Here is a 23,093-nt window from a genome sequence, read left to right as displayed (position 1 = left end):
CCAGACAGTTCCACCAACTGGGACCAAGTGTTCAAACATGTGTGCCTATGGAGACCATTCTCATTCAAACTACCACCCTGTCATCCCATTGAGAGGCAGAGGCAGGAGGATCAGAAGTTCAGGGTCATCCTCAACTATATGTATGTAAATTCAAGACCAGCCCAGGCTTCATGAGATTCTATCTAAACGACATGGGAGTGGGGGAGAACAAGCAAACAAACGGATTAACAGAATGACTCAGGGGGTAAAGAAAGGCATTTGTCACTCAAGCCTGGCAACCTGAGTTTGACTCCTGGAACCTGCATGAAGGCAGAAGAGACTCATCTCCACGTGTGAGGGCCGCCATTCATACACGCATCATACATATACACATACACACATAGATAATAATAAAAATGTTTAAAGAAAGAAGTCATCTCAGAAATAGATACATATACATATTTATTCACAGGAAATGCCAGTTAATGGCTTTAATATTAACAGTGGTCATCAGAGTTCTCTCTTACACACAAGCATAAAGTGCAAAAGGTCTATAAATTCCCCCGGAGCAATGATTAATGTCACCTCAGCCAGAGTACATACCACCCATATACAGCACACCCTACATAAAAGTATAAAACACAGTATATATCTGAAAATACTCTATTTACTTGGATTACATATTGTGGTTATAAAATAGTTTTTGATCTGACTTGATTGTAGGAAAAGATACAAGCCCTTTGGAGTGATTTAAGAGACTGTGGGAGAATAATGTCTATAAAATCTAACGAGAATCCCACTCTGGCCGGAGATGTATCCTTGGCCACTGAGACCAACAGCACCTAGGTCAAGCCCTGATTAGGAGGAATCCAAGCTCAGCTAAAGAAAGGAACTGGGAGAGAGGGCTTGGCAGGCCAAGCCCCAGCCCTTGCCTGGACCCCAGAGATAGTCATCAGACCTGAGGGAAAAACCAGGGAAGGTCCAAATCCCAGTGCTGGCTCGGGGTGCGGTCAGAAGGAAACGACTTCTGAGGGAGGTTTTAGTCACCTGAGAAACCCAACCATCCAGCTTTGTCCCTCAACACAACACTGTTGACCTGCAATGACTGTTTTAGGCACTTTTCACCAGAGAGACCCCCACTTCCCCCACATGGATCATGTTACAAATGGATACAGACATTAGGAGCTCCACTGAAGAGCTGGCTTTGGCATCACGGGGCACTAAACAGAGGAGCTCTCCTCCTAAGAATCAACCATGGACCAAAACTGTAAAATCATGGACAGAGATGATCGCTTGGTGACATTTGGCTTTCTATGTCCTGAGATCACAGGCAGATTTGGGACAGAATACTCTGATACCCATGCTGGTGACAGTGGTCATGACCCCACCCATCAGTGCCAACTCTGCCGGGAGGGAGAAGATTCTGGACTCAGTGGCCTCAGCCTGTCTTTACCACTCTTAACACATGACAGTCCATCTTTAACAGCTGTTGACCATGACACGGAGATCCAAACGTGAAGTGTTGCATGGAAAGCTGAAATCAGTCCGTGTCTCCGGGGCCACTCCAGTCAGGCTTCATGGAAAAGGCAGTTCCAGTAGTGAGCTCGGAGTCCAGCAATCAGCCTTCCAGAGGAAGCCAGCTCGAGTGTACTCCACGCCAACTCTCCATGAAAATGCTGGCATTTGTACTCCATTCAAGGATACATTGTCTAAATGACATCTAATTATAGCTGTAGTAGGACAGAAAGGACAGGAAGGAAACACACCCAGAAGGCAAACTATTGGCAAGGGATGCTCTAAGGCAATAATGGCGTGGGTAATTTTTTTTCTTCTGCTGCTTTTCTATAGCATCCCAATTTCTTCTCAACACATGGAGCTTTAACGTGAATATGAACGATGCCCAAAGCCCAGCTCAAACTCAGATTCATATATATCTAGTCCCTTGCTAGCGAGCTATAGATCTCCGTTCATGATGGGTATGGTTGTTCACTCCTATAATCACGCCTAGCGCTTGAGAGGCTGCATCTGGGGGCTCATCATCAATTTGAGGCCAGCCTGAGCTACATAATGAGATTGAAGCCAGCCTGAGACAGAGGAGAAAGCTCTGTCACAGACAGACGAGAAAGAAAAAAGGGTGTCTGCCCCAAACACACTCCATCCCAAGCCAGACCTGGCAGCACATCCGTGGAGAAGTTGCCCCCTGAGTCAGGTGCTCGTTTCCTTTCACCCAATCATGTTCAAGCATTTCTATCAGCATTAGATGCCCATTTCTAGTGGTGTCAGCAGTAAGTTCTCTCCCTGGTGAAAAGGAACGAGTCTTCCCTGACTTTGAGGACCACACCACTGCCACGGCAGCGCCCTCAGGACAAATTAAACCTTGTGTCTAGAAACCCTCTCCTACAGCCAACTTTCTCGTTTATTCATTTTATTCCTTTATGTGCATAAACGTTTGCCTGCCTGTATGCATCGATCCCAGGGGACCGGAGTCACAGGGTGTGAGCTTCATGTGTATGCTGGGAATTAATTCTGAGTCCTCTGGGAAAGCAATATGTAATCCTTTTTTCTTTCCTTTCCTTTCCTTTTTTTTTTTTTCAAGACAGAGTTTCTTTGTGTAAAGCCCTGGCTGTCCTAGAACTCGCTTTGTAGACCAGGCTGGCCTCAAACTCACTGAGATCCGCCTACCTCTGCCTCTCAAGTGCTGGGATGAAAAGTGTGTTCCACCATTGCCCACTGTATTCTTAACTGCTGAGCTAACTCTCCAGCCCCAGCCAACCCTTCCAGAGTAGGGCAGTTGGGTGTGTCTTCAAGACCTTTGTGCAGGGTAGAATAGATAAGAGCAGACCACGGGCCTGGGAAGATAAGCCAGATACAAGGATGGTTTGATTTTGCCCTCTGAAAATTTCTAGACTCAAAAACCAAAGTGCTCAGCAGCAATTCTGAACCCCTACGTAGCCACAAACATTCAACTCAAAAATCATTTTAAATATATTTTAAGCTATATAGTAAAATCACATAAACACACACTCAAAACCAAATATTTCTGCCTTGGAAATCCCCCAATCAAATAACTTGTGTGTTTGCTGCCTGGGAGACACAGGGAATGCTATAAATTTAATAAAAGACAACTTAGTTCCATAAAGATGTGTTCCTATAAACAAGAAATAACCTAGCAAGTGACTTATAAAACTTCAAAGCCACAAAAGTGAAACGGAGTCTATTCATGTAAAAACTTAAGTTCAGTTTCCATTACAGACCCTGTGAAAATTCTAACCAGAGTACAAGTTCCTGAGGTACCAGACCCGACTAGCTGCTTCTGAGCTCATGGCTCAGAACAGTGGCCTCGTGACTCCGATCCCCGCTCTCCCAGCACTGTCCGACTCCCCACAATGAAATGTCAGAAAAGAGAAGGTGCCTGAGTTACAAACATCCCTGAGATATCCCACCTCATGCCCTGAAGACCCCTGCCCACCTGTGACCCCCAACCAGCTAATCACGGTGTAGTGACAGACAGAAAGACAAACAGACAAGTGCTCTGAGAAACCAATTAGCACCAGGTAACGTGAGAACAAAAGCAGGAGGCCCATATTCCCGGGAAGCAGCAGAGGAACAGGGTCAGAGTCTTGGAGGTGACAACATCCTGGAAGCTTCCAGTGAGAACTTTCCCCCAAAGCTTCACACACGCTCCACAGTCAAAACCAGAGCTGCCTCGGTGACAGAAATGAGCTGTTGGCGTGCTCAGAGGTCAAGGTGTAAGCAGAGGGGCTGTGTGTGGAGTCTTCACACCAGGGAAGGCTACTGAGCTTCAGGAAGAGCAGAAACAGTGTCAATATTTAATGTGTGCTTACAGCGGAGGGCAGGTTTTGGCACAGAGGGTTACTGCTTTGCCCTCTGACACCAAGTCTCCCTCTCTCAGCCGAGGTAGTGGTTGAAGGATCCACAGCTCATGGAAAACCTGGGAAGGCTGAGAGGCGCAAGTGACAAGCCTGCCCCCTCAGTCACAGGCCCCCTGTGTGTTCTCTCCACTTGGTTTTGTTAAAGGACAATTTCTCCCCTGCCAGTGAAAAGCTCCGGCACCTTCCATCACAAAACCCGAAAGTCTTGTATACCAGAGAAGCTGACTCCTGTGTACTCACAAGCAAGCCACCTTGTCCAGCAAGAAGTTGCCCTGGGTCTCCCAAAGAACCGCTCTGCCACCGCCAAAATGGAGAGGCCAGCAAGCCCCCGTGCCTAGAAAGGATGCTGAATAAGACACACCTACTCTCCCTGAGCCCTGCATCCCCCATCTAGGGAAAAGATGGACCTCCTCCCCAGGCACAGTGGTCCAGAGGAACAGAATTTTAAACAGATACACCCACACCGATTCTTCAACCCCCGTGGCTAGTTTTGCCAGCAAATGAAGCCCAGTGCACGAAGAGAAATAAGTCGAGAAGCCAGCCGCTGCCTTGCCATCATGTGATCTTGACTGGCGACTTCTTGCGGGCACACAGGAGGGACACGTAGGGGATACCGATAAAGGCCCATTTCTCACTGGGCCAGAATCTGATGACTGGACCTTGCTCGGGTATCTCTGAGGCAGCGTCGAAGTAGGCGAAGCACACGCAGCCCAGGTATGCGGCAAGACAGATGAAGATGTGCCTACAAAAGAGGAGAGCGGTGAGCCTGCCGCAGGCTCAGAGCGTGCGGTTGCAGACACCTGCGTCTCTCTGGGCCACCCGCCTCCCCTGCTGTCACTTCCATCCAGAGGGAAAGGACGAGCCAGTCAGCGTAGGCCGAAGGGTTACGATAAATCTTGAGCACTAGACTTCAAAACATTCCCACGTGAAATGGCAAGGTAGCTCAGACCCATAACCCGGGCACTGTAGAGGCCAACTCAAGAGGACGGCCGCAAGTTCAAGGTTACACAGTGGTGGCCTGTGCCTTTCCCAGCACTCAGGAGGCAGAGGCAAGTGCATCTCTGAGAGTTCGAGGCCAGCCTGGTCTACAGAGTGAGTTCCAGGACAGCCAGAGCTGCACAGAGAAACACCGTCTCAAAAAAAAAAAAATCCTATTTGATAATTGGACCAAATATCTTTAGAGTCTTCCCAGAAAGACTGAAGGCCAAGGATAAAATCGGAAGTGCTTGAACCCCAAATTGAATCCCACCTTCCCACCTTAGCAATAAGTACAGTCTGTGTTTTTCACCGGAAATCATCCTACATTAAAGTGTGATTGCAGCTTTATGGGGAAATCTTTAAAAAAATATCTTTACCTGTCAAAAGCTTCAATTTTGATCTCTATCAGGAAATAATTTTTTAAAGGCAGACAGAGTCTTCCTTATACCCTATACTGAAACTCAATCCCAAATGAATTAAAGATTTAAAACATGGACCCATGAGATGTCCCAAGTCTAATGGCCTGAGCTCAAACCCCAGAAACCACATAGCAAAAGGAAAGAGCTGACTGGCTCCCAAAAGTGGTCCTCTGACCGCTACACGTGGCCTGTGTTATGCACAGTTAATGGCTGAAGACAGAGACATCAGAGGCTTGCTTCCAGAGGGGAAACAGGCCAAATGGGAAGATCGCAACTGATGACAATCGAAAGCCACCATTCAGGTTACATTTTAAAATCATCTAGTGACACTGTCTTTAAGGACATGAAAATAAAAATAATTTTTAATAATTTAATAATTAAATTTAATTTATAATTTAATATTTATAATTAATTATAAATTAATAATAGAAATATTGTTTGTAATACATTAATAATTTAAAATTAAATTTGATTAATAATTAAAGATAATTTTTTTCCTATCAGGTTAGCAAAGATGAATAACCTCCTGCAGGTGTGAGCATGTGGGCTGAGGCCCTCTGGGAGACTTCAGGAAAGTGACTGCCGGGCTGGAGCGGAGCTGCCCCGGGAAGATGGAGCACAAGACTTGCCTGGCATCCACGACCCCTAGCACTGCCAACGGAAACAAAACCAAGCCTGACAGGGTGGCACTCGCCTGAACTCCAGCACTTGAGAGTGTGCACAGTGAAGTTGAGGCCAACCTGGAATACACAAGACTGTCTCAAACAGGAACTAAACAGCCGGGCATGGTAGTGCCTGCCTTTGATCTCAGCCCTCAGGAAGCAAAGGTGGGCAATTCTCTGTGGACTGGTGTGCACAGAGTTCCAGGCCAACTGGCACTACGTAGTGAGATCGTATTTTAAAGCAAAACAAAAGCCAAGGGGGTGGTGGCACGCACCTTTAATCTCACAACTTCGGAGGCAAAGGCAGGTGGATCTCTGAGAGTTCGAGGCCAGCCTGGTCTACGGAGTGAGTTCGAGGCCAGCCAAGGGCTACACAGAGAAACCCTGTCTTGGAAAACCAAAACCAAAAAGAAAAAAGATAGATAAAATAATAAAAATAATGTCTCACTCTGTAACCCAAGCTGCACTTGCTTGTAATCCTCCTGCCTCAGTCTGCCGACTATTAAGATTTTGACCCTGTACCGCTATTCTCAATTTATGTGGTGCTGGGAATCAAATCCAGGGCTTTGTTTGCGCTAGACAAGCACTGTACCCATTAAATCACATCCCCGGTCCCAAGTCCTTATTTTAAAGGGAAAAAAAGAGTGTGTTGCCATCTTGTAATTTAACCTATAAAGATTAGACTCAATATAGATGTTTTTACAGATTATTTACAAAAGTTTCTAATATTAGAAACGACATGAGCTCGGGAGATGGTTTAGTGGAAAAAAAACTCTTATCCTGCAAACATCAGGCTACCAAGAAGCTGTGCTAAACTCTGTTTTTTATGGGTGTGTGTATAGAATTCCATTTTAAAGCTCTCTCGAGTTTTATGTGGATGTAGTCAGCCCACATTGGCACCATGTAGACCCAGCTGGCTGTGAATTCACGGATGCCTGCTGACTCTACTTCTGAATATTAAAGGTGTGTGTCACCATGCCTGGCGGTTCATTTCTTTTCTTCCTCATTTTTCATTAGCATGAAGGAGAAAAAAAGAACTCTTTTGTGGAATTTTGTGCATAAGCGTGCATGTGTGCATGTGCACACACGCACACACAATTCTGTGTATGTGATGGACCTCCTTATGTAGTCCATACTAACCTGGATCTTGTGGCAAATTTCCTGCCTCACCTGTCAGGTGCTGGGAAGACAAGTATATATATGACACCATCCCCAGATCACACAGGGATCTGTACGTATCCTCTGAAGATGGAAGGCAGGTGTGAGCCACCATCCCCAGATCACACTGGACTCAGTATGTCCCCTCTGAAGACGGAGGGTAGGTGTGAACCACCATCCCCAGATCACACTGGACTCAGTATGTCCCCTCTGAAGATGGAGGGCAGGTGTGAGCCACCATCCCCAGATCACACAGGGATCTGTATGTCCCCTCTGAAGACAGAGGGTAGGTGTGAGCCACCATCCCCAGATCACACTGGACTCAGTATGTCCCCTCTGAAGATGGAGGGCAGGTATGAGCCACCATCCCCAGATCACACTGGACTCAGTATGTCCCCTCTGAAGACGGAGGGCAGGTGTGAGCCACCATCCCCAGATCACACTGGGATCTGTTTCCTCTGAAGATGGAGGGTAGGTGTGAGCCACCATCCCCAGATCACACTGGACTCAGTATGTCCCCTCTGAAGACGGAGGGCAGGTGTGAGCCACCATCCCCAGATCACACTGGACTCAGTATGTCCCCTCTGAAGAAGAAGGTTGGGGGGGGGAAACCACCATCCCCAGATCACACTGGACTCAGTATGTCCCCTCTGAAGATGGAGGGCAGGTGTGAGCCACCATCCCCAGATCACACTGGACTCAGTATGTCCCCTCTGAAGACGGAGGGTAGGTGTGAGCCACCATCCCCAGATCACACTGGACTCAGTATGTCCCCTCTGAAGACGGAGGGCAGGTGTGAGCCACCATCCCCAGATCACACTGGACTCAGTATGTCCCCTCTGAAGACGGAGGGCAGGTGTGAGCCACCATCCCCAGATCACACTGGGATCTGTTTCCTTTGAAGATGGAGGGTAGGTGTGAGCCACCATCCCCAGATCACACTGGACTCAGTATGTCCCCTCTGAAGAAGGAGGTTGGGGGGGGAAACCACCATCCCCAGATCACACTGGACTCAGTATGTCCCCTCTGAAGATGGAGGGCAGGTGTGAGCCACCATCCCCAGATCACACTGGACTCAGTATGTCCCCTCTGAAGACGGAGGGTAGGTGTGAACCACCATCCCCAGATCACACTGGGATTTGCTTCCTCTGAAGACGGAGGGTAGGTGTGAACCACCATCCTCAGATCACACTGGACTCAGTATGTCCCCTCTGAAGATGGAGGGCAGGTGTGAACCACCATCCCCAGATCACACTGGACTCAGTATGTCCCCTCTGAAGATGGAGGGCAGGTGTGAGCCACCATCCCCAGATCACACTGGGATCTGTTTCCTCTGAAGATGGAGGGCAGGTGTGAGCCACCATCCCAGATCACACTGGACTCAGTATGTCCCCTCTGAAGATGACTCTGGACATGGATGCACTATTGCACTTTGCCTGGATGCTCTAATCTCCAGGACATTCGACAACCATTGTTCCCTGCCACCTTTTGTATTTAGCAGTCATGAGGACAAAGACAGAGACTCTGCCTTGTTCTGGGTTTGGAGCTGAAGCAGCTGCTAGGAAGAAAACCACTCCACATCCCCGCTTCCTCCTTTTCCACTGGAGTTTGAACCCAGGGGCTTGTACATGCCAGGCAGGCACTCTACCACTGAGCTATGCCTCCCTCCACCCCCACTCCTCCACTGCCTCCCCCCCCCTTCCTCAGTGTGAGTCTGTGTGTAATTTGGTAACCTCCATTTTCTTTTCTTTGACCTTTAGATTCATTCCCAGGCTCCCCAAAACATAGATGCTCTAGCTCCTTATCATCAAACGGTCTGACTGATGGTCAACAATAGACTCCAGTCCCCGAGGCTCTCTCTGGAGCTGTACAAAAGAACAGGTGAGACTGTCCCTAGACGACCTGCGAGAGCCAAGCTCTCATTGGTCACATGGGCCCTGAAGGTGTGGTTCCGTCCTGTCCTCATGGCACTTAGTCCCCAACTCCCCCTCCCCCACCCCCATCCAGACCTTGGGGCTCAGGTTGCAGGGCCACCTTTCAGGCTCCCTGGTACTCATTAAGGAACGGCAGGAGACGCTGCCAATTCGCCGAGCAGCATAACAATTAGGTTGGGGGGCAGGGATTGCCCTGGCTAAACCAGCTCCCTGGAGCCATTTTCACACTTTACCTGACTTTGTTTCTAAAATGTCTGACAGGAGAAAGGAGAATGCTTGGCTCTACGCCCCTCCCTTGAGCCCACCTGTGTACCTGGCCGGGAGCACCCGGCCCAGCAGCAGCAAGCGGGGACACCCAGTGTCAATGCCACCACCCCAGGGCAGGCGCTCACCACACGCAGTGCAGGTACGGAAAGTGCACAGAGGATAGCAGCTCACAGAAGACTCGGTCACTGATCCAGCAGAAGAGGGCAAGGGCCCACCAGAGGCCGGAGAAGAGGCCCAGCTTAAACACACGGACATTGTCACACCTGCAAGGCAGAGGGAGAGGGTCAGTTCTGGTGGCCGTAGGGTCTGCTGCCTACCTACCGCTTCTGGATCTCCACAACTTGTCTTCCGCTCCAGCCCTTGGCATTGGCGTCTTACCGAACATAGCCACAGATGTAAATAACACTGATACACACGGGCTCACACAACCTTATTTCCCACCAGTCCTGGCTCCGACTCCAGATGCGGAGAACCCACCGTCTTGACAGGGTACCCTGATGTCTAACACAGATACAAGTTCAACTAGTCTTTCCTCCTGCCCACAGACCCCACATCCGGTTTCTTAGCCCTTCTTTCAGAACCCACCCCAAATCTGTCCTCTTACTGCGTGGGTCCAGGCCCCGATCATCTCCTCCTCTCTAACCTGCTGTCACCTTTGTCTTTGTACTCAGCTGACAATGTTCTGCTCCAGGGCCCTAATGAGAGAGAGCATTCACAGTGGCCAAGGCCCGTGCCCATGCGTGGGCTCCCCTTCCTTTTCTCCCTATGGTTCTCACTCTCTAACTTTGCTTAAACTATGATGTTCCTCAAACACTCTGGGGCTTAGCATGAACCTCTACAACCTTCCTGCTTGCTTTGCCTCTGCCCGGGTTCTGTCTTCAAGTGTCTGCTCAGGCAGCCTGTGTGGTTAGAATGAGACCTTTTCATTGAATGAATCCTCGGTTCCCAGTGGGTGGCGCTGTCCGCCTCATCACAGGAAGTACATTACTGGAGGCGGGCTTTGAGAGTTTAAAGACTCATGCCATTTTGAGTTTCTCTCACTGCTTCCTGTTTGCTGTTTAAGACAGGAGCTACCAGCTTGCCACCATATTTGCCCCCCCCCCCTACCGCCATGATGGTGATGGACTCTTGTGCCTCTGGAAGTGTGAGCCGGAAGAATCTCTTCCTTCTATGAGTTGTCTTAGCTCGCCACACACTGATAGTAAGGCCCTGGATAGTGAAGACAGCACATACTCAACTCAGGGAACACTGGGAATTCAAGCTGGTGCCTACCTAGAGCCTTCACCCCATGGGTGAGTATTCACAGTACTAGAAGGTAGTCCTCATGCTACCAAAGGAGAGGGATAAATACCAAACAATCACAAACCCTTTGATCTACAAGAGTGACTTTCCCGCCTGCAAGATATGTTGGTATAATAGTGGCCCAAAACTTCTAAGTGCTCTAAACCATGGAGCCATCTCTCCAGCCCCAAGGAAAAGTTGTTTTTAAAGTATTTTAAATACAAGAGAATCTCCTAGTGGCGTGATTGAAACATCCCAAAGTTCAACGATATCAGATGGTCATGACCCTGAATCAGAATAAGCTTTCGTTTTCTCCTGGTGAGAGCTCTAATAGACCACTTCAGGAAGGAAGGCTAGAGAGAAGCAAGGCAATAATAGGCAGACTTTCCTCTTTGGCCCCCGGGGAAAAGCAAGGCACAATGAGACCAACTGGTGTGGACATGCCATGCCTTATGAAAACAAACAGGGGAGATGCTGGCAAGAAATGCAAAGAGTGCCAAGAGCACCAAGAGAGCCCCTTTTCCTGGGAATCATTTTTCCCCCTTTAGTTTTTTGAGACAGGGTTTCCCAGTAGCTATGGAGCCAGTCCTGGAACTTACTCTGTAGACCAGGCTGTTTTCGAACTCACAGAGATCCACCTGCCTCTACCGTGTGTGTGTGTGTGTGTGTGTGTGTGTGTGTGTGTGTGTGTGTTACAGGGGTGTTCAACTATTGGGGGCAGCAGAGATGTATGTGAAAGACTGAATTTTATCCACATTGCCATGCTAATGAGTAGAACAATGAGCAAGACCAGAGGAGATGGTCCGGAAAACAGCTTCCGGCTTGGGCATCTGAACACGTAGTTTCCCTATTTAGCACAACAGGAAACACAGAGAAGACGATGCATGAGAGAGACAGGTCACTCTCCACACCGGTGACTTCTGCAATTACAGAAGTCAGGAAAGCAGCTAATAGATAAAAAAAAAAAAGACACTATAGATAAGAAAGACAGCACAAACCCAGTGTTTAGCTAATAGATAAAAAAAAAAAAGACACTATAGATAAGAAAGACAGCACAAATTCCAGGAGGCCAAGGCAGGCAGATCTCTGAGTTCAAGACCAGCCTGGTTTATATAGTGAGTTTCAGGACAGTCTGGGCTACACAGGAAGACCCTATCTCAAAACAAAACAAAAACAAAAAACAAAACAAACAAACAACAACAAAAACATTTAAATCTAGAATACTCTACTCACTTCAGGCCAAAAAGAAGCCAGCACCAATGGACTGAATGCCCCAAATATCATGTATTTCAGATATCTTCAACAGCTACTTAGTCACATGTCTTCCACAGACCTTTAATATCTGTTAGTATCCAGGCTTGGATAGATGAAGTTAAAAGCAGGCCCCAAACCTCAGGCACCAAGATCTTCAGGCCACAAATAATAAAAAAGGCTATTCTGTGGACATCTCCAGTCAAGAAAACAGGGAGGACCCCTCGATAGGAAAGGAAGGGTCCATACAAGAGAAGCTGTGGTGGTTTGAATGAAACTGGCCCCATAAGCTCAGGCGTTTGAACCCTTAGTGCCCAGCTGGTGGTGCTGTTGAGAAAGTGGGGCCTTTCTAGAGCTCTGAGAGTGTATTATAGCCTCTCCCCTTTCTGCCTCCAGCTGCACATTTGCTGTAGAGTCTGTGGTGGCCTCTCTGCTTCCTGGCTCCTGCCGGCATGCCTGCCACTTACTGGGATGCTTCTCTACCACGATGGACCCATCATCACTCCAGAATTGCAAGCCCAAATCAACTCACCCTTCTAGAAGCTTCTGTGGTAATGGTGTTTGAGCAGAGCAGCAGAAAACTAAATAATACAACTAGTATTCCTTTTTTGTTTATGTTTGCTTCGAGACAGTCTCCCTGTGTAACCCTGGCTGGCCTAGTGTAGATCAGGCTGGCCTTAAGCTCACAGAGATCTGCCTGCCTCTACCCTGAGGCTACCTCCAAGTGCTAGGATTAAAGGCAAGCATTACTATATACAGCCACAACTAGTATTTCTTGACTAGCCACCATCAGATAGATTCTGCACTAGATACAACTTATTTACGCTCACTGGAAGATCAAAAGACATACACTGTGTTGTTTAGTTTGCCACCTTATTTGTTGGGACAAATTCTTTCTGGGCTGGCAGCTCTGTCTTAGCTTCCTACATGTTGCAAGGGCCCCCAGCTTTGTTTATTCATTTTTTAATGATTTATTTATTTTATGTTTTGCCGGCATGTATATCTGCATGAGGGTGCAGAATCCTCTGGAACTAGAATTACAGACAGTTGGAAGCTGCCATGTGGGTGCTAGGACTTGAACCGGGGTCCTCTGGAAGAGCAACCAATGCTCTTACCCACTGAACCATCTCTTCAGCCCTCGATTTTTTTTTTAAATAGACCTTAATCTTATTATGAAAGACTCAAGGAAGTGAAGAAAATGCCCTGAATTTCTGAGCTACTGGAAGGCAAAGCCAAGCTCCCAACTTAGTGCTGTCTAGCTCCTGGACCCAAGTTTCTTCCAGCATTTTCTACTGCATTCTCAAGCAATCGTGTGAATCTAAAATGAAATAGAGCTACCTTGTGAACATAGACTTGAGAATTTTCAGAGGTAATACACACCTTGGAAAATGTACAGATAGGTATAATTTCTGCCTTTGAATAATATACCAGAAAGAAGAAGAAAATTATCCATATTCATGGGAGCACACATTAAACCTAATGTAAAGGCACAGAGTCTGGGAAGACAGATGCCAAGCTAACTGAGGAAGAAGAAAGGGATAGGAAGTCCCCAAGGAGCTGGCATCTAAGGGGCTGATATAGGAGCCTGGGTCTTTGCAAAGCAGTGGTGGGGAAGGGCCGTTGACTGGGAGGACAAAGTGCAAGTAAGTATGAGCTGAAGAGGAAAAAAAAATGTAAGGAGCCGGTCCACCAGGCACAAGGAAGGAAGCAAGGTCAGAGAAAGCGGGACAGCAAATATGGAGCCACTAAAGGTTTGTGTAAAAGGACAAAGGGGCAATATGAAAAATACCCCCTTTAAGGAAGAAGACTAGGGGAAGAAGAGGGGAGCCATCACTTATTCAGCCCGACACAGGACATCGACGTCACCCCTTCCAGTGCTCAGGAGACATGGAGGAAGAGGAGGTGGAAAGACTCTAAGGACTGGAATATACGAAGGGCGGCAAAATGCCATCTTCTGAGCAGGCATAGCCAGTACAACTATGATCACACAGTAGCATTGGCTGCTGCTCCCACTAGGTCTACACCGGTTGGGCCTATCCGTTGTCAGTCACTGATCAGAGGGCAGTTCATGGAACCCTGTCCCTGCCTGATAAGCGACTAGCAACTGGTGAGTTCTGGGGGAAGAACTGTCGTTGGCTTCAGGCGTGTACTCATAGGTGAGCCCATCAGGCTCCCAGACTGCTCCAAACCCATATTCATAAAGTCAGCCCTGGTTAAACTCAGTGGGTTACAAACCAAAAAGACAAAATGTGAAAAATGGATTTGTAAGGAGGATGAGAGGTGTTGACAAGGTTGGGAGGGTGAGAGAAACCAGAGTATATTATACACATGTATGAAATTATCAAAGAACAAATGTAAGAAAAATTAGTTTTTATAAAAACATTTGGAAGCTGCAGAGATGGCTCAAGGGTTAAAGAGCACTGACTGCTCTTCCAGGGAGCCCAGGATTAACTCCCAGCATCCACATGATGGCTCACAACCATCTTTAATCTGGCTTCTCCAAGTGCCAGGCATACAAGTGGTACACACACACACACACACACACACACACACACGACAAAGCATCCACACACATAAAAGTCTTTTGTTGTTGTTTCTAATATTTATTTATTTATTATGTATATAATATTCTGTCTGTGTGTATGCCTGCAGGCCAGAAGAGGGCACCAGACCTCGTTACAGATGGTTGTGAGCCACCATGCGATTGCTGGGAATTGAACTCAGGACCTTTGGAAAAGCAGGCAATGCTCTTAATCTCTGAACCATCTCTCCAGCCCCTCTCTTGTTGTTTTTAAAAACTCACTCATGGGCATGGTATATCACATTCATAATCCCAGCACTAAGGAAGTTGTGAAGGGAAGATCAGTATGAGTTAGTCCCAGCCTGGCCAGCCTTGGCTACACAACAAGAGCTGGTTTCAAAAAACCAAGACCTTTAGTGCTCATAATAAGAGAAAGTATGGATTCAAATACATTTTAAAGGTAACTACAGCAAGAACAATGTTTTCATCAAATCTTAAAATCATATCAGTGATCATATGTATTTTGTGGCTAGAAGACCACACCCAAGACCTAAAATAAAATACGTTTTCATTCTTTTTCTTTTGTGTATGAATGTTTCACCTGAACGTATGTGCACCACATGCATACCTGGTGCATGACCAGCGCCTGCCGAGGTCAGAAGAGGGTGGCAGATGCTTGGGAGATGCCGTGGAGAAGCTGGGAATGAAACCAAGGATCCCTGGAAGAGCAACAAGTGCTCTTAACCATTGAGCCATCTCTCCAGCACACATAACATGTTTCTGGAAGGACTGGAGAGATGGCTTCAATGGCTTTGAAGTTAAGAGCACTCTGCTCTCACAGAAGACCCAGATCTGGTCTCCGCACACAGGTCAGGCAGCTCATATCATATGTGGCTCCAGTTCTTGGAATTGGACTACTCTTCTGACCTCGGAGGACTCCTGGTACATGTGCATGGTGCGATACATACATTCAGACATATACACATATGCACAAAATAAAATAGATAAATGTAAAGATGTATTTTTAAAAATAAAAGAACCTTCAATTATGAACCTGAAGTCTTCATCTACAACTTCCCAGAATAAAGTGGTTACCCAGGCAACTAAAGACAGGAAGGATGGCACTCACCTCTTCAGTTCCGTAATGAGCAGGGCAGTGCATGGGATCCCTAGAGTCATCAGAGAGATATTGTTGACGGCAGGCTTGACAAATGCCAGGCATGTTGCAACTACAGACAGGACACACACGGCCACCTTGAACCTGCCCCTGAATCAGTGGAACCAAAACCAAATCCGTTAGCAAAGGAGATCTTGCTTACTTACTTATCAACCCTAACCCCAAGCTGAGGACTGAGCCCAGGGCCTTGTGGACGCTGGGCAAGTCTTCTCCCATCTCGTTACTGTTGGCAAGGTGCAGCCGGCATATTTGTGCAAGCTAAGAACTCAACACAGAGGTTTTCAACCTTCCTGATGCTGTGACCCTTTAAGACAGTTCCTCACGCTGTGGTGACCCCAATCCATAATATTATTGTCGTTGCTACTTCATAACTGTAATTTTGCTACTGTTATGTATGAATCATAATGTAAGTATCTGAGCTGTGACCCTAAGGGGGTCATGACCTATGGGGTTGAGAACTATGTCTTATACTAAGTATTATTGGGTCATAGATGAACCAGACCTAAAGGCCATCCACTCTCCTTCCAGGAGCTGATTGTTGGGAAATCGAAGAGTTTGAAAACATTTAGCTGTGAAAATGGTTAAGCCACAATCAACCTAACTCTCTGGGAGAGACACGGACAATGAGTTCCCTTTCCTTAACTGTGTTTCTTCAGATGTTCATCTACAGGACTTGACCAAACTTTTTCCTATAAACCGGACAAAATGGCATAGGACTGTAATTCCAGCACTTGGAAGGGAGAGACAGGAAGATCAGGGGTTCAAGACCAGCCTCAGCTACATGACATGTTTTAAGGCCCTATCTCAGGGCTGGAGAACTAGTTCAGTAGCTAAGAGCACTGGTTGCTCTTCCAGAGGACCTGGGTTCAACTCCCAGCACCCACATGGCAGCTCACAATTGTCTGTAACTCCAGTTCCAAGGGATCTGACACCTTCACACCAAGGCACATAAAATAAATTTAAACAAAAAAAGAGACCCTTTCTTGAATTAAAAAAAAAATCTGGGGGCTGGAGAGATGGCTCAGTGGTTAAGAGCACTGACTGCTCTTCCAGAGGACCAGGGTTCAATTCCCAGCACCCACATGGCAGCTCACAACTGTCTGAAGATCCAGTTGCAGGGTATCTGACACCTTCACAACAATGTATATAAAATTAAAAGTTGAATAAGCTTTAAAAAAAAATCTGTAAAGGGTGAGAGCATTAGGTTTTGCAAACCCTGAGCTCTTTGCCACAGCTACTCAACTCTGCCTTTGTACAGATAAGATCAGGAATGTGTACGACGTGCTGATAAAACTTCACAGAACCCATTTAGCCCTGAACCTTGCCAAGCCCTGTTCTACCAGGTCATCATGCATGATTTTATGAGACAATCAGAGACCATTAATAAAGCATAAGCATCAGTACTTGAAAAGAAAACAAATCCTGTGTGCCCAACTACAAAACTGAAAGTTGGGGGGGGGGGCAAGAATCAAATAGGCTGAGTATTTCCTGGCAGCCTGTATGTCTAGCATGAACTGGAAGTCTGTCTTGACAAGTTTTTAAACATGACAGATCCCTGACACTCTCCTCACAGCCTGCAGGAAAGTGGAGTCAGCCAGAAGTGGCGACGTGATACTGGACACACTTCTTCCCTCCCGGGACCCTGTTTCCTGATCTATAGAGCCTTATCCATGACTTAAACTAAGGAGCACCATTTTCCTGTAGTTTCTGTTCTTTGTCTTTAGCAGAATTTGTTTTGGCCAAGAGCCCCGGAATAGGTCACAGTTAGGAAACTGATTGGAATGAAGTTCTGTTATAAAGAAATCAAAGAGCATCAACCCCTCGAAACACAAATTTATCTTCTAAAGAGGAAAAGCATTTCTCATTGAGGCGCAGGAAATCATTGATCAAGCTGCCAACCCTCTGACTGGAATGAACGGGCTTTGTAACCCTGAACCCGAGGGGAACCAGCACATGTGAGAGGAAGCAGGCCGCAAATGCTCAGGAGACTCGTGTTTTCTTCCTGACAGGCCAGAGCTCTTCAGCTACCGGAAGCAAAGCTGCCTGTCCAGCCTGAGGACAGCCCGACCAGCACCGAGCACATGGATGACCTCTGGGGCACTGGGCAGCTCTCCCTGCTTCTGACACACCTAGCCTAAGGCCTTTTGCTCTTCTCTCTCTGTTCCTTCTCCCTCCTCTCTTGGTCACAGGACAAGTGCAAGTGTTTCCTTACCGGCTCATCGTACCCCAGAGCTGTACATTGGTCTACCCTTCAGTCTTCATTGCCAGTTTTTATGTCTATGAGTTTGTTCTTGTTTTGTTTGTTTTTGTTTTGTTTTTTGGTTTTTGTTTTGTTTTGCTTTTGTGACAGGGTTTCTCTGTGTAACAGTCCTGGCTGCCCTGAGACCTTGCTTGGTAGACCAGGCTGGCCTCATACTCACAGAGATCTGCCTGCCTCTGACTCCCAAGTGCTGGGATTAAAGGCGTGCTCCACCACCGCCCAGCTCTATGAATTATTTTATACCCTCTCCTCTTCAATTGGAAATGTAACCAGAGGCTCAGAAGCTGGAGAAAAAACTGTTAGCATAGTTCTTCCCTAGAATACATGAAGCGCTTGGGGCCCATCCTTGCATCTCAAAAGCTAAACATAGTCATGCGTATTTGTGATAATTAGAATGTCAAGGTCAGCCTGGGCTAGCAAGCTTGGAGCCAGTGTGGGACACAGGAGACCTTGTTTGAAAGAAAAAATGAAAGAGAATGAGAGGGGACAGGAGGGAAGAGGTGAGGAAAGAAAGCAAATTTGCAAGGTATGTCGCCCCCCGTACCCAGTGGTTTAGGATTCAAGCACAAGTTGGAAAGAGGAACACAATGTTTGAAAGCACCGATGTTTCTGATGGGGCAGATGTACTCACAAATTCAGCCTCCCTGTGCAGTGGCTGTGGGCCCTCTGCAAGAAGCTTAATACCTCGAGCTTTTCCAACTTGAAACTGAACAGCTAACACCCATGGCATTCTTGGGAGCCTTTCAGCACTTAATATAGGGTCCAGGTGAGGTGCTGTGCCAATAAGACCCACTACCACCAGCTGTGTAAGAGTTAATGCTATGCTCATAATATCACTACTGTTGAGCTGGCTATTGGGGTTCATATCTGTAATCCCAGCACTTGGGAAGTAGAGGCAGGAGGATTACTATGAGTTGAGGCCAGCTAGACTAAGAGTGTGATCATGTCTCAAAATAAAACAGAACAAAGCAAACAGAACAGGAAAAAAAAAATATTCTCGTTGATGATATCTCCTGAAGGCGAGCAGGCTGGACAGCCATTACAATCCCCAAAGGTTCCGTTTAATACTGCCAAATAGTTTAAAGGCACATGCCTGCGGAGGCAGTGGCAGACACCTCCCCACATAGGTCCAGAGGGAGTGGAGGAATGTACTGGACAAGGAGGACATCCTGTGCGCACGCACAATTTTGCAACTCGTCAAAGTAAACAGAGGTCACATGGCCAACAGAAAGTCAGCCAGCCCAGCAAACCCAAGCAAGAGTCGCCACAGGCCCTAGCTATGAGAGAGCTAGAAATTTCCAGGCGTGAGGGCCCTGACAGTGTGTGTTCTAAACTGTTGATGGCAGGCAGTCCCTACCTTGGTCAGCCCATAGAGTATCATGCAAGAGCCCACAGTGCAGGAACTCTTCTGTGTTCCCCAAACCCAAATCTAGCAACCCAACTTCCTCACCATTATCTCACGAGGATGCTGTCACGGTTACCATTAGCTGCCCCTTAAAGGGGAGGATTTCAACCTCCACTGGTCCTGATTTTATATTTAGTACTTGGAAATGTCACCTGTACCCCCACAAAGTGAGATGGACTTCCTGGAGAATAAAACCTGCCATCATTTATAGATGATAAAGACCAAGCCCGCAAACTTCTGAGATGTCCCGTAAGATAAGGTTAGGACTCAGTAGTTTCAGTGATAGTGGCAGAAACGTCACCTACTTAAACCAGTGCCCTTGCTATGTCATGGTGCTACAACACTTGGCCTGGGAAGGGCTTCAGAGAGCTCTCTCATGCCTGTTGTTTCTGTAGAGAGGCACTGCGGGCCAGAGAATTTACACTTCTAGCCTTATGTACACTAAGACAGGCAGGGCCTAGCCTGCACCCTAGCCATTCAAGATTCTAAGAATTAGGTGGACTACGAAATGAGGGCTGGCTGTATGTTTTGTAGAAGGTACTCATAAGTCCACATGTAAGGGGTTATTTGGGAAGGACATTTCATCAGCCTGTAATGACCCTTTTTCCTCGCCGTGTCTGAAAATAAAAATACCTAAAGCTATTAATAGCTATCAGTAGTCGAGTGTATATTCTGAAGAGTCCTGGGATTTCTAAGTAAAATGAGAACCTGTCTTTTCCTAACCTAGCAATTATATCCTATTGGTATAATGAAAACTTCCTATAGACAGCATTATCTTCCGTGCTAGGACTAAAAGCTCAAAGCCCAATGAACGCTACACAAGGGCTCTGTAATAAACTACATTAACACCCATCTCTCATTTTTCTCTGATTCCCTTAGGTAGGTGTGTGTGTGTGTGTGTGTGTGTATGTGTTGTGTGTGTGTGTGTTGTGTGTGTGTGTGTGTGTGTGTGTGTGTGTGTGTGTGTGTATGTGATCTCAGCCCTGGGGGAGTTTACAGATTAGGAGATAGCAGGCCAGGTCACCCAGTTCCTAAGCACCAGCAGCAGGAATTCAACCCCATCCCATCAGGAAAGGACTTGTGGTCCTCAGCCTCCAAATGACTCTCCCCACACCCAAGGCTCAGGGCTCACATCGTCCCTAGATCAATACTGCACCGTGCTGCGATAGTCCCGTGTGAGTTCCCGACGTCGCTGCTCAGTGTTTTCATTATTAAGATGATAGGTTTCAGTTACCAACACCAACACCCCGCTTCCTTTCCTCCCGTGTAAACACTCCCTACTCTACTGCATGAACTGAAGGTGGGGGAGGGAGGCATCTATAGCTAAGAGAATCAAACCTTGCTTGGAATTTCAACCTAGGACTACAGAATGCTACAACTGGAGAAAATCCTTATTCTCACTTCTTCAGTGTCTCACTCACATCCCAAACTCTGAAAGAGGAGTTCTTAGGGGAAAGTGGCTCCTTAATGCAGAAACTAACACACACCAGAAAGTGTACTGAGCTGTTCACGTCGTGAGTGCATGTCCGTTGATGACATGAGCATGGTCAAGTCAAGGACCACAATGCCTCAGACTCAGAGGAAAGGAAAAGCCTTCTCTGGGTCAAACTCAGGAAATGGCAAAGTCGTCCCCGGTCCATGTATGGATGTTGACACTGTGTGCAGAACACGTCCACAATGGTTTCCTCCTCTCTATTTACAGCCTGAGACTGCTCCTGTCCAGAGACCTCCTGCCAAGATTAACTAAACCTGCCTCCTGCCTCAGCTATATATACTAACCCTGCCTCCTGCCTCAGCTGTATATACTAACCCTGCCTCCTGCCTCAGCCGTATATACTAACCCTGCCTCCTGCCTCAGCTGTATATACTAACCCTGCTCCTGCCTCAGCTGTATATACTAACACTGCCTCAGCTGTATATACTAACCCTGCTCCTGCCTCAGCTGTATATACTAACCCTGCTCCTGCCTCAGCTGTATACACTAACCCTGCCTCCTGCCTCAGCTGCATATACTAACCCTGCCTCCTGCCTCAGCTGTATATACTAACCCTGCCTCCTACCTCAGCTGTATATACTAACCCTGCTCCCTACCTCAGCTGTATATACTAACCCTGCCTCCTGCCTCAGCTGTATATACTAACCCTGCTCCCTACCTCAGCTGTATATACTAACCCTGCCTCCTGCCTCAGCCATATATACTAACCCTGCTCCCTACCTCAGCTGTATATACTAACCCTGCTCCCTACCTCAGCTGTATACACTAACCATGCCTCCTGCCTCAGCCGTATATACTAACCCTGCCTCAGCTGTATATACTAACCCTGCTCCTGCCTCAGCTGTATATACTAACCCTGCTCCTGCCTCAGCTGTATATACTAACCCTGCTCCTGCCTCAGCTATATATACTAACCCTGCCTCGTCTAGTCAGAGGTACGAAAGACAAGCACTGAATCTCCACATTGCCGCCACCATTGGTGCATTGGAGCCCATGAGGGACCAAATCCCAGCTTTTCTGTCTGTGTGTCTATCATTTCTTCTTTTCCTTGTTGCTCCAATTCAGTCAATCTCTAAGCCTTGCAGAGCGCAATGCCCAAGGTGTCTGATGGGTATCCCAGGAGCTGGTATCCTCACCTGCAAGTGACATTGCCCCATGTTCTTGGTCCCTCCCCTTACAGGGCTTCTCCTGAGACAGACCAAGTTTACAGGACACTCTGGGGACACCACAGCAACCTGGGAACATTGGTTTTTTTTGTTGTCATTGTTGGTTTGTTTTGTTTGTTGTTATTTGCTTTTTTTAAAGATGGGGTTTCTCTGTGTAACACTGAATGTCCTGGAACTCACTTTGTAGACCAGGGTGGCCTCAAACTCAGAGATTTGTCTGCCTCTGTCTCCCAAGCACTGGGATTCTGGGATTAAAGGCATGTGCCACCAGGCCCAGCTGCTGGGCACATTGGAAAGCACACTTTCTGGGGCTGGGAATGTAGTTCAGTGTAAGAGTGTGTGCAGGGACCTGGGTTCAATGCCCTGTAACAGACAGACAGAGACAGGAAGAAAGAAGGAAGGGGAGGGCCTTAGAGCATACTTTCTCTGCTGATTAGAAGACAAGATAAAGGTCTACCAACTTGCCCTTCCTCACAGGTTTTTTGATAAATTACTTCCTTGAGGGTACTTCTAATGTTAGATTATATTCAGAAATAATACTAGTCAAGTCCTACTTCAAAGGATAAAGATTAACTCACAAGAAACATTTTCTCTCTACCTCTTTGTAGAGGCAGGGAGTTTAGGAGTGCAAGGCCCAGCTCATCTACCTAGTGAGTTTAGTTTAGCCAGGAACGCATAAGTTCCTGTCTCAAAAGCAAACAACAGACACACACATTGGCAAAATACCCATATGCATAAAGTAAAATAAATACATCTCTAATTTTTTTCTTTTTAATCTTTAATTTTTTTAAAAAAATGAATAGAATAGATGTTTGTTTTACACATGTATATAAATATGCATATATGTACTCTGCTTGATTGATCCTAAAATAGGATATTACACATATACACACAACTGTACCAGGTGCTTTCTGAAGCATTTCCACAAACATTCCTCACACTGACGCTTCAGAAAACAATCTTCGCCTTTTTCTCTTTATTTTACCTTTAATGGTGTGTATGGCTATATGCACATGAGTGCAGATGCTCACAGAGGCCAGAGATGTTGAATGCCTTTGGAGCTGGAGTTACAAGCAATTGTGCACTGCCTGATGTGGGTGCTGGGAGTCAACCTTGCGTCCTTGGCAAGAGCAGTCCATGTCCTTGACCACCAGGCCACCACTCCAGTCCCCCAAATCTTAATCTTTAAGAGCTACATCGCTCCTGCCCCTTTCCAACACGGCACAGGAGTCGTCATTACGTGTTTT

General features: G+C 47.0%; 1 protein-coding gene across 1 annotated transcript in view; it reads right to left on the bottom strand.

The window, feature by feature from the left end:
• Nucleotides 1-424: 424 nt before the first annotated feature.
• Acer2 (alkaline ceramidase 2) overlaps nucleotides 425-23,093 on the bottom strand; it is a 41,360-nt gene continuing 18,691 nt past the window's right edge. The window contains exons 4-6 of the mRNA XM_075945571.1: nucleotides 15,473-15,610; nucleotides 9,416-9,553; nucleotides 425-4,614 (exon numbers count right to left, since the gene is read on the bottom strand). Coding sequence (XP_075801686.1) covers nucleotides 4,428-4,614; nucleotides 9,416-9,553; nucleotides 15,473-15,610 — 463 coding nt within the window. The 3' untranslated portion in view covers nucleotides 425-4,427. The remainder of the gene's footprint in view (nucleotides 4,615-9,415; nucleotides 9,554-15,472; nucleotides 15,611-23,093) is intronic.

Source organism: Microtus pennsylvanicus, chromosome 13 (genome assembly GCF_037038515.1).
Source record: "Microtus pennsylvanicus isolate mMicPen1 chromosome 13, mMicPen1.hap1, whole genome shotgun sequence".
Taxonomy (NCBI): Eukaryota; Metazoa; Chordata; class Mammalia; order Rodentia; family Cricetidae; genus Microtus; species Microtus pennsylvanicus.
This window is presented reverse-complemented; position numbering and strand designations above follow the sequence as displayed.